This window comes from Xenopus laevis, chromosome 3S (assembly GCF_017654675.1).
Source record: "Xenopus laevis strain J_2021 chromosome 3S, Xenopus_laevis_v10.1, whole genome shotgun sequence".
Classification (NCBI taxonomy): Eukaryota; Metazoa; Chordata; class Amphibia; order Anura; family Pipidae; genus Xenopus; species Xenopus laevis.
In genome coordinates this window covers 46,446,418-46,458,633 of record NC_054376.1, presented here as the reverse complement: position 1 = coordinate 46,458,633, position 12,216 = coordinate 46,446,418, and the positions used below count along the sequence as shown (strand labels likewise).

At 40.8% G+C, this 12,216-nt stretch overlaps 1 protein-coding gene across 1 annotated transcript in view; it reads left to right on the top strand.

Annotated features, from left to right (window-relative positions):
- The window catches only part of furin.S (furin, paired basic amino acid cleaving enzyme S homeolog), a 107,214-nt gene extending 97,248 nt beyond the window's left edge, over positions 1 to 9,966 (top strand). Inside the window, 4 exon segments of the mRNA NM_001087807.1 lie at positions 120 to 299; positions 1,084 to 1,208; positions 5,602 to 5,712; positions 8,990 to 9,966. Of these exon segments, the coding sequence (NP_001081276.1) occupies positions 120 to 299; positions 1,084 to 1,208; positions 5,602 to 5,712; positions 8,990 to 9,555 (982 nt within the window). The 3' untranslated portion in view covers positions 9,556 to 9,966.
- The last annotated feature ends 2,250 nt before the right edge of the window (positions 9,967 to 12,216 follow it).

Here is a 12,216-nt window from a genome sequence, read left to right as displayed (position 1 = left end):
AAAGGAGGGCTTTTTTGGCTAGTGGAACAACAAATAACCTAAATAATGAATGAATTCACTGCTTGGTTCAATTTGCTGTTTTACAAATGCTTCTTGTCATTTTGCTGTCTGTATCTCAGGGACATTGGGAAACGTTTGGAAGTCAGACGCAAGGTAGAGCCCTGTGCAGGGATGTCCAATTACATCAGCACCCTGGAACACGTTCAGGCAAGACTCAGCTTGTCCTACAATTGCAGAGGAGACTTGGCCATCTATTTAACCAGCCCAATGGGCACCCGCTCTTGCCTGTTGGCACCCAGGTAAGTACATTTAAACCTTCTCCTCACTATATAATATCTGCCTCGGGGACCACTTCCATGTGACTGATCAGCCGAAGAGGCAGCTTATTACTTGCACTGTGCCAATTAATCCTCTTACAGCAGGATTTCTTCTTCTTTGGTTGATGCTAGAAATACCATTTATATTCAAATCCGCAACCCAGCAGTAGTAAACTGCAGATCCCAGAGCCTACTGTAGGTATTTGCCACTAATAAAAACACAGTTGCTGTTAAGGAAAGAGACACACTTTCAGATTCGAGTAGGTTAGTTGCCCGGTGACAAATCTCCCTTTCTTCGGGGTGGCTAATCTCCCCGAACTGACTTACCCATCCTTCCCGCTGGCTAGAATGTAAATCACTGGCAGGGTGGCACTCGGAGCGCTTCGTTTTCCGAAGTTTCAGAGTGCCATCCCACGGTAGGGAAGGAAGGGGAGGCAGTTTGGGGAGATTAGTTGCCAAGAATAAGACTAATCTCCCCGAATCTGAGCGTGTGTCTCTGCGCTAAGGGTTTTAACCTAAAACTCTGTAGATGACACAGGCATTGCTAGTATACATCAGCATAACCATACATGCAGCATACTCATACCCTGAGAGTATCCTGGGTATTTTTTGTGTTTTTGTCAGAAATTATCTGCAGGATTTGAGGCGTGGTGTGCCCCTGAAAAAAAGTTTTACTGTGAAGAGGGGGTACTAACTCTGTGGCATCACTTTTCAGAACTGTCCGTTTTACTAACCACATATTTTTGTTATCTGCAACTTGCCATAGACCCCATGATTACTCAGCTGATGGCTTCAATGATTGGTCCTTTATGACAACACATTCATGGGATGAGGATCCTGCAGGAGAGTGGGTTTTGGAAATTGAAAATGTCAGCAACAACAATAATTACGGTAAGTGTCGTTTATGTACACTGGTTCTGTGTCTCTAAAGGTTCTCATTCATTAAGGTCATGGTATATCTTGTAATGAGTCAAATCAACTGGACTCTTTCAAGAGAAAAACATACAGCAAGTCTTGTTGGTTTGATTTATTACTATAGATACTCCTGGTTCTTTGTATGGCCTCCAATGTTTTATGTAAGTAATGCATTAAAATATGCTGCTTGCTCACCTGTGTATAATATTCCGATGAACAATGTGAATTCCTTTGCCTCGGTGTATTCATTCACCTCGGCATGTTTTTTCCAGCTACATCTAATCTGTTCTTCGTTAGTCCTGTTACCTTAGTCCTGTGCTGACTTCTTTATGAAAATATCAAAACAAGTCATCACTGCTAATGCAAAGTGCATTAGACTTGCCCATCATCCAGAAAAAAGGGACATGTTCTAAATTAGGCGCAGCTTTGCAGATAGTATCATCTTGCCAATATTTATGTTGCTCCTGACAAGGTGAGAATTAACCTACAAGCAGGGCCTCCATTAGAAATCACGGAGCCCGTACAACAAAATTTTCTGGGCCCTGCCCCCAAGTCCCACCCCACACCACAGTTAAAAGACCACACGGACATCAGCATTGAAAACGGTAAACACCCCACACACATACAAGTTATAAAAAGCCATTGATGGTGAGGGCCCCCTTTAAAAGTTAAAAAAAAAAAAAATAATAATAATAATAATTGGTGACCAGGGCCCCCCTATAAGTTAAAAATAAAAGCATTGGCGCCAGGGTCCCCCATAAAAGTTTATCAATCCCACTGGCAGTGTAGCAGTAAAGAGTGACTGAAGTTTATCAGAGCACACGTCACATGACTGGGGGCACCTGGGAAATGGACGATATGTCTAGCCCCATGACAAATTTCCAAAAAAGTTTGATCTTTTAAAAAATGGATTTTAGTGTAGAATTCTGCTGGAGTAGCACTATTAACGTATGCCTTTAAGAGCTGAGTTTCTGTTAATTACACCAGATAGCCATTTCAATTTAATCAAATTTATTTAATTGAATTTATTTTTCAATTACATTTATTTAATTGAAAATAAATGACTTTTACCGCTTCTTATAAATAAAGACCAGTTCTCGTATTCGGAGTTAAATTCTGTTTAGTGGTAATACTGTATGTACTTTCTGATGCATTTAGTTACCCTCTGTCTCTCCTTAACTGGGTTAAACAACCCACTGAAATGGGTTTTTTTTTGGGGGGGGGGTTGTGCAGCTTGACATACTCATCAGCCTTAAAGGAGAACTAAACCCTAAGAATGGATGTGTCTAAAAATGCACTTATTGCACCAGCCTAAGGTTTCAGCTTGTCAATATCAAACTTATCACAGGGGGTCACCATCTTGGAAAGTGTCTGACACTCACATGCTCAGTGGGCTCTGAGCAGCTGTTGAGAAGCTAAGCTTAGGGGTCATCACTAATTATCAAGCAGAAAATGAGGTTGGTCTGTAATATAAGCTGATGCTACAGGGCTGATTATTAAATTCTGATGCTAATTGCACTGGTTTCATGTGCTGTCATGTAGTAATTATCTGTATTAATTACTAATTGGCCTTATATTGTGACATTTCTATTCTATGTGTACTGTATATTGTGAGTGTGTCCCAAAGCTCAGTAAGTGACAGTAGCACAGAGCATGTGCAGTGTATCAGCAGAAAAGAAGATGGGGAGCTACTGGGGCATCTTTGTCGATACATATATTTACTTCAAAAGGGCTGTGGTTGCCTTGGGCTGGTACAGAAGCCCAAAACATAATGTACAACATTTCTAGCTACTTCTTTACTTCTCCTTTAAGGTTAGTAGAACACATGACTGTTAAATATAGCAGTTTCATTTTTATCCGTGGGTATTGATGAAAGAATACAAGATGATAATTTTATTGGAAAATGGTGTTGAGAGACTCAAGCTTGCAGTGTTTCTCTGCATAACACATAAACGTTTATTTCTCTTGGGCTCGGAGTCAATAAAACTATTGCCTATTCTCTAGTTTTGTTCCAAAGCAGGTGAAGGGGAAAGCTTTACAGAAGTATAGAGGGTTTTAGAAGAGCGTTAAATACAACACACATTCTAGATCCCCCTAAATATATTGTGGCAGATAGAGAATGCATGATTATTGAATTATAATTAATTGCAACCAAACCTATAAATAATCACCCACCATGTGTTTCTTTAATTACAAGTAAAATTCATTTTCACATCCATGTAGCCAGTTCTTAATATACTAGGGGTGTGACATTTATGAAGATTATGTAAAAAGTGTGAAAGCATCTGTGTTTTCATTTTTTCCTTGAGCTCAGATCTGTTCCTATATTCAGAAGATATTAAAAGTTTTTTTTTTTACACATAGCTCATATTTCTCTGAACAGTTTTCATTATGATACAAGAAACTGGATATTGATGCTTCTGTCCCCTGCCGATTCCGAATAAACTCCAGGAGACCGAGCGCAAAGCAAAGGCATTTCTAACGTTATAATATTATTGATAATCCTTAGAGCCAACATTTGCTGCTGGGGAAAAAACAGAACTTGTCTATCATATTTTTTTAGCTTTGCAGAGCATGATGGGAACATTAGTTCCCTTGTGATTGGGGATCCCTGCACATATTTTATTAGATCAAATGACTGGCAGCATATTTCAAGTATAGTTCAATAGAGACAAGTCACTGACTGGATAGTTTTTAAAAAGCCATTTTCATTATAACAACATAAACAAAGTCCTTCCTCAGCTCTTAGCATGGATCTTGGCCCAAAACCCCCCTCTGAGTATAAAAATGGTGTAAATATGTTAGATTCCTGTCCTACAAAGAATTGTCTAGCCACTGGGGGATTGTGAAAAGTAAGGAAGTGCATCATGGGTGCCCTAACTTATTAAGCGGCATAGGAATAAAGGCTTTTTGTGGAATAAGCTTCAAACCCACCAAGACTGTGTGCTGCTTTGGGAAAGAGCATATTGTAGAAATCCCAGATATTAATCTCAGCTGTCATGTCAATGTTCAATTTATTCGCTTTGCTGGAGATCTGAGGAATGGAAGACATAATCCTTCAAAGCTTGTCCTTTAAAAAATCATTTAGTACAACACAACACCCTGCCATTTCTCTGCATTGTATCGCTATTATTAACCTTCATTTTATAATCCGCAGAGCTGCACAAATGCATATTAACATAACAATAATGAATCGAGATACATGAAGGCAAGAGGCCCTGCTTGCTGCACTCTCTCAATACGTTTGTCTCAATACGTTTGTGTGTTTTGCTTATCTGGGTGGGAAAAGTATTTCCAGGTTTATTGCTTTCAGTCAGCAGATAGAACACAAGCAATCAGAAGGCCCTTATCATTCTGCTCCATGGCACATGTTTCCATGAAGAGACTATAACCCACTCTCAAGTGGTACCACCACTAATAATAGAGTAATTCTCAAGTGGTTCCCCACTAATAAAAATAGTAATAAAAATAGTGTTCCATAAGGGAAAAAGCCGCCAGCTGTGAAGAAAACCCCCCTGTTTTTTTCTCCGCTTCTCCTATAAACTATAAATACAGGGAAGTGCTTGTTACATGTGGGTTTTCAAAGGGACTGAGATATAGTTTGAGGCATCTAGCAAGTGCAATACTTTCTCAAAGCAGTGCTGAAGCTTCCCGGATCATGACGAAGAGTGTGTGTGTACAGGTATAATATGGTAAAGTTGTAATCCAGGGAACCCGTGAGCAACATTCAGATATAAAAGGATTTGGGGAGCAACACTAGCATGGGAAATGTTCCTGGGGTGCCAAATAAGTGCTGTGATTGGCCATTTAGTAGCCCCTATGTGGATTGTCAACCTACATTGAGGCTCTGTTTGGCAGTGTACCTGGTTTTTATGCAGCAAAAACTTGCCTCCAAGCCTGGAATTAAAAAATGCTTTGAGGCCACTGGGTTACAATGTAATTCTTCTACCACACACCGGTAGTTCACCAATCCTGCAATTGGTGGTGCGTTCCTTCTGTTGACCCGGGCGGGTCCCTTAGCAACCAATGTGTATAAGAAACAGATCCGCACACACGCTGATTAATGCAGTCGGGGAATATCCCCTTTTATTCAGCCACCAAACATCGATGTTGTGGCTGATGTTTGGTGGCTGGATAAAATGGGATATTCCCCGACTGCATTAATCAGCGTGTGTGCGGATCTGTTTCTTGTACACATTGAGGCCACTGGGAGCAACATGCTGCTCACAAGCTACCGTTTGGGGATCACTGTTGTAATCCATTGAACTGTATGATATCTCATATCCAGCAGACACCTTCGAAGTAAGAGACAGCAAATGTTTAAATATCTTAATATTAAGTCAAATATTTTCATTCCTTGTTTTATTAGGAACACTTACCCAGTTTGTCTTGGTGTTGTATGGAACTGCATCAGAAGGCCTCTCCAGGAAGTTTGATGGGGATGGATCCAGAAATGTGGCCTCCAGCCAGTCTTGCATTGGTAAGTGTTAAAGAAAAACAATGTGTTGGTAGGCTTAAAGGATCAGTAACACCAAAAAATTCAATTAACAAATACTACACATTTTTTACACTCTCTCTCTCTCTCTCTCTCTCTCTCTCTCTCACTCACTCACTCACTCACTCACTCACTCACTCACTCTCACTCACTCACCAAAATTGATCCTTCTAGGGAAGAAAAATCTAGGACTTATTTGCATAATTCAATCTAGCTTCACGACTGCTTTTTCAGAGGCAGATTCTGCTTACAATAGCCCTGCTAAGTGTTAAAGAAAAACAATGTGTTGGTAGGCTTAAAGGATCAGTAACACCAAAAAATTAAATTAACAAATACTACACATTTTTTACTCTCTCTCTCTCTCTCTCTCACTGTCTCTGTCTCTCTCTGTGTCTGTCTCTCTCTCTCTCTCTCTCTCTCTCTCTCTCTCTCTCTCTCTCTCTCTCTCCAAAATTGATCCTTCTAGGGAAGAAAAATCTAGGACTTATTTGCATAATTCAATCTAGCTTCACGACTGCTTTTTCAGAGGCAGATTCTGCTTACAATAGCCCTGCTTGCAGAACATGTAATAAGCACAGGTGGGCTAGAGAACTCTTTGAGATAAGAGAAAACTACACTAGCCCGAAGTAATGCGCTTCTTTAATAATTAATTTTACCATTTGCTTATCCACCCGCAGTAAAGTTTTTATAGAACTAACAGACCAAGGGCATAAAGGTGGTATTTACATAGCGCGCTCTCTCTATCTGTGCCCGAGTGCTGGGTGGAATCTTTTATGCCTAATATTTAGCTTGTAAGAGCTACAAATAATTCTATACCCTCTTGGCGTGGCAGCTACAACTACATATTACCATTTGATGACAGGAGACAAATATGCGGTGCTCTTTAGTATTCTTGGACAGGGCATTCTCCCAAGAAGTGATGCTGATTTGTCACTGACCAAAATTTCTTGTGCGATTTGATGCCCCAGAGTAACATAAGTTAAAAGAGTCGTTCCTATTTTCTATCCATGTGGCAGCAGATTAAAGTGGTTTCTCTAGAGAAAGTCCATAATAGATTAATTCCAACTGAAGTACTTTGATATCACCGGTGAGGCCCCATCCACCTTGTGGTAATGAGATTCTCAAATCTAATTACAGAGTAAATGAGGGCTCAATTTCCACTAATTAAACCTCTTTGCCAATAAGGAATCTCTCTCCCATTGCAGTGCAGTACAGTAAATACTACAGAACTAGGCAAAATTATTTAGGACTTGCTCCGTGTTCTTCAGAGCACTTTTGCTCCTCTCTTTAATTCCTAATTTCACCTTCCCAAGAGTGAAAGCATGGATAAGAGCAGATGGGGTGTTTGTCACATGTATATGAGCAATTGGGGTGTTTGTCACATGGATAAGAGCAGATGGGGTGTTTGTCACCCCTGGGAAACCACAGGCAACAATATATCCAAACTTAACTTTACATTGAGTGGCTGTGAAACCACTCTGTTCTTGTTGCAGGGTTGGTGGGTTTCCGGACAAATTGGGCTACTAATTTAAAGCCCAGGGATTTGTGGGTGGGTTTTGAAAATACAAACTAGCCAAGCGCCAAGGTATGGATTTGGGCTACTTTTTGGGCGTTTGGCTGGTTTGGAAACTAGCCAACGTTTTTCTTGCCCTAAAGTGCCACGCCTGAGTCTCCCAATGTATGTTGGGTAATGTAGTTTTTATTTAACAATTTGCCAACTGCCAAGTTTAATGTAAGACCAGCATGCAATGGGACTGACTTGTGTAGAGGTCGGGAGTTACCAGGTTTTGGGCTCTGTCTCCCTTAAGCATTCTCGCGTTTTCTGGTGCCTTTTCTCAATTTCAGACAATTTTGGGGCAAAAATCATCTGGCCAACAAAATGTCTAGAGGTTGAGCTGTTTTACCAATATTTATTGAAATTGTATATGAATTAGGGCCTTATGGGGCCTCTATACCTCCTGGGCCCCCCTGGTGATGGGCGAATATGTCCCATTTTGCTTCATGGAAAAATTAGCAAAACAGTGAAAAGGACATATTTTCACATATGTTCATTTATTTTTTTTATACTTTTTTTCACTGCACATGTTTTTGGGCTACTTTTGAAGTGCCTCTTGGCTGGTTTCGTAGCCGACTTTGGCTGGTTTAGAAAATTAGACCTGGCAACCCTGTCTTGATGGCACACAATGTTTTATTACACAATTTGGCATTTAGCAGCTTCAAGCAATAAATCCTCTGTGCCGGTTGGGATAGGATTCCATTGTTAATGAATATAAGGGTCCACAAGGCAACTCAGTGTGGCCAATAAAAAGCCCAACATCTGCCATTACCCTGATATTGGGATTTAGGAAACGGAGCTGGGCTCTTTGACAGTAGAACTGGATATTTACTGCATACACCTGCAAGATTGCCAGCACAGCAATTGTCAGATTGTCTGAGCCATAAATCCCATTTAGCACTATAATCTGCGAATACCATCTTTAAAACTCCTAAAAATAGCAAATTAGTGTCAATTAAAAAAGTGCTTAGAAGAACCCTGCTGTCAGGTGGAATTTTCTATTTGGAATTGCACCCTCTTTAATGACAGATGGCCATAAGTACAGGGATGGGATTCGTTATGTGGAAGCCCATTATCCAGAAAGCTCAGCATTACAAGAAGTCATTTCCCATAGACTCTATTTCCTCTGTAATAATAAAACTGTACCGGCTACTTGATCCCAGCTAAAGGTGGCCATAGACACACAGATCCTATCGTACGAATCGAGGATTCGTACGATTTTAAGATCGTGTGTGGCGTGTGCCGCCATCTTTCGTCCGGCGAGATCGGTCGATCGGTCAGGTCTGTTTCTGACCCGCCGGAGCCCACGGCACATCATAATTGGGTTGTTCGGCCATACGGCCGAACAATCAGATTACCCCCGATAGAGCCATGTTTGTTAATGGCATATCGGGGAAAAATCCGCTCGTTTGGCGATGTGGCCAAACGAGCTGATCTTTGCGTCTATGGCCACCTTTAGATATACTAAATCCGAATAGGTGGCAAACCAATCCTATTGGGGTCATTTAACTAAAAATAATTTAAAGTATGGGGATCCCAATTGTGGGAAGACCTCTTATCCAGAATGCTCAGGGACTGGGGTTTTCTAGAAAACAGGTCCCTTAACTGTAATACTTGCACTTTTTGAATTTATACATTTCTTTTGTCTTGTTTTTTTTCTTCTTTATTGGTCACTGTTTTGACAATTGTGTTTTCTGTTGTCTGCAGTGTGTGAAGAAGGCTACTTCCTCCATCAAAAGAGCTGCATAAAATCTTGCCCACAGGGCTTCACGTCCAGTATCCAGAATATCCACTACACCCTTGACAACAACATAGAGCCTCTCTTGGTAAATGTGTGTGTGCCGTGCCATGTTTCATGTGCCACTTGTAAAGGCACCACAATCAATGACTGCCTGACATGTCCGGCACACTCACACTACAACCTGCTGGACTATAGCTGCACTCACCAGACTCAAAGGAGCAGAGAATCTCCCACATTAAAAGACTCCAGTCATGATTACGTTGCCAGGACATCTAATCTGCCCTTTATTGTGGCCATCCTGAGCTGCTTATTCATAATCGTGGTGTTTGGCAGTATATTCCTCTTTCTTCAACTGCGATCCGGGGGAGTCCTTGGAAGAAAGAGATTGTACATGTTGGACAGCGGGATTATCTCCTACAAGGGAATCCCCTCAGGGGCGTGGCAAGAAGAGGGGTTTTCAGAGTCTGAAACAGAAGAGACTGCTGCTCACAGCGAGAGAACTGCTTTCTTAAAGCAACAGAGCACCCTTTGATGACTATGATCACTTCCCTTCACCACTCACCAAAACGTTCAGCCAGATCCCTTTTTACCTTACTTTTCAACACTGGACGTGTCCACGTAAGATACGAGGTATACTGCAAAATGTTGGCTCCAGCAAATGCTTAACCTGTTTTTTTTTTGTTTTTTTCCTGTTTTGAATCATGGTATTATCACTATGTTTAACCCTTTTTCATGATGCTGTCTTGTGATTATTTTTTTTAATTTATTATTTTGCCCCACTGTCCGTTACCATTTTTTAAATGAACCCCTTCAGTGACAGAATGCCTTTTTATTGGCTGTGTGACAGGTTTAAGATGTGATTCTGCATATCAGAATGATTTAGGGGCAGATTTATCAAGGAATTTAAAAAAAACTTTCAAATTCGACCAACCAAAATTTATTTTAAAAAAAATCGTATTTTTTTTTTTTTGGCTGAATAGGTCCATTTTCGATTGAATTTGAATCATACGAATCAAACTTTTTTTTAGATTTTTCAAAGTCCACCAATTGAATCCAAATGTGTTCTAGGAGGCCCCCCCATAGGCTAAAACAGCAATTTGGCAGGATTTAGATGGTGAATGATTGTAGTTGGAGTTTTAAAGAGAGAGAAATTTCAAATTTTTTTCAAATTTTAATCGAATTTGGACTATTCCCTAGTCGAAGTACACAAAAATTAGCTTGAAATTCAAATTTTTTTAGTTTGAATTTTCACTTCGACCTTTGATAAATCTGCCCTTTAATGTAGAGCACATTTTGTAAGGGCCACCAGACACCGTAGATGAACTGAAACAACCAATCGTCCCCCCCTAAACATTTTAAAAGATAATCTAGATGAATATTAATGCAAAGAACCAAAGCCATGTTTCGTACACTGCTGACATAGTCTGACTGAAAGGGAAGCCAGTTATATGATGAATGCACCCTAGACACCCTGATTATTGGATTTTCATTGGGGAGGTTCAGCTCATTCTGTACAGGAATGACTGCATAGAGATGCTTGGATTATCCTAGCAGTGATACAGTTAGGGGCACATTTACTATTGGTAGAATATCGAGGGTAAATTAACCCTTGATATTCGACCCTCAAAGTTAAATCCTTTGACTTAGAATATCGAAGTCAAGGATTTAGCTCAATTCCTTCGATTCGAAGGAAAAATCGTTCGAACGATTTGAAGGATTTTAATCCATCGATCAAATGATTTTCCTTCGATCCCAAATTGCCTAGAAAGCCTACGGAGACCTTCCCCATAGGCTAAAGGTGTCCATACACGGGCCGATAAAAGCTGCCGACAGACCGAGTCGGCAGCTTATTGGCCCGTGTATGGGGGCCCCCGACGGGCTTCCCCGATCGAGATCTGGCCGAAAGTCGGCCAGATCTCGATCGGATGGGGTTAAAAATCCCGTCGGATCGCGGCCGCATCTGTTCGTTGATGCGGTCCCGCGATCCGACCGCCCGTTTGGCGAACGCTAGGATCCGATCGTTGGGCCCTAGGGCCCACGATCGGATCAGCCCGATATTGCCCACCTCAAGGTGGGCATATCGGAGGGAGATCCGCTCGTTTGGCGACATCGCCAAACGAGCGGATCTATCCGTGTATGGCCACCTTAACTTTGGTGCTCAGTAGGTTTTTTTTAAAGAGACAGTACTTCGACTATCGAATAGTCAAACAATTTTTAGTTTGAATCGTTCGAGTTGAGGTCGTAGTAGCCAACAAAAATACTTCAAATTCAAAGTATTTTTTATTCTATTCCTTCACTCCCGAGCTGAATAAATGTGCCCCTAAGTGTTAATTATTTTAATTACTGTATTCATTATTCTAAATCGGTGGGCAAGCCTGTTAAGCTTGGCAAGAATTATTTAGGTAGGTACCCAGATCACTTAGTACACACACTATTTACCTAGATAACAATAAACAGTTATAACAAGCTATGGAGGATGCAACTGCTGAAGCAAAGGGATCGCCACAATCTTCACACATTATTGGGGGAATGTAATAAAATTCGGTAACAGAAAAAATATTCGCAATGCATAAAGTCACGCCTCTCTGCGAACAAATTTTCCTTTGCGTGAATTTACTATAGCTTTTGCGAACCTTTTTAGCAACCACTTCTGACAGGGGAAGAAGATTAGCGAATTGTATCGTTTGCGCCAGTGCGCAGTGAATGTAATAAAACGTCTTACTGAAAAAGTTTACGTTTGCTGCAACACCTTCAAGCGCTTCTAAAAAGTGGCAATGCACAGTTTAAAGAAGAGTATTACATTGCGAAATGCGAATTTTAATTCTTATTTGTTCAAATTATCTTTGCGACTTTTATTACATACCCCCATGTCTACTAAAAAAAAAAAACCTGACATAAAGCCAGTGGGCTTGTTTTGTCACCAGTGTGGATCTATACAGCTTCGTAAGGATCAAGTACAAGGTACTGTTTTATTATTACAGAGAGAGACAAAATGTAAACATTTTGTTTGTATGTGCTGAGGTCTACTAGGGTATTTTATACAATTGTCACTTCATTGCCATCTAGGCTTTCTTACCCATCCAGAAAAGCTTTGGTGTTAAGGAATCCTGGTTACCTGAATTGTGTGCCTTCTCTCCCCCGTCTGATTGTGTGCCGATATCCGCACAGCCTGTTGCATCTCCAGGACGGCGTT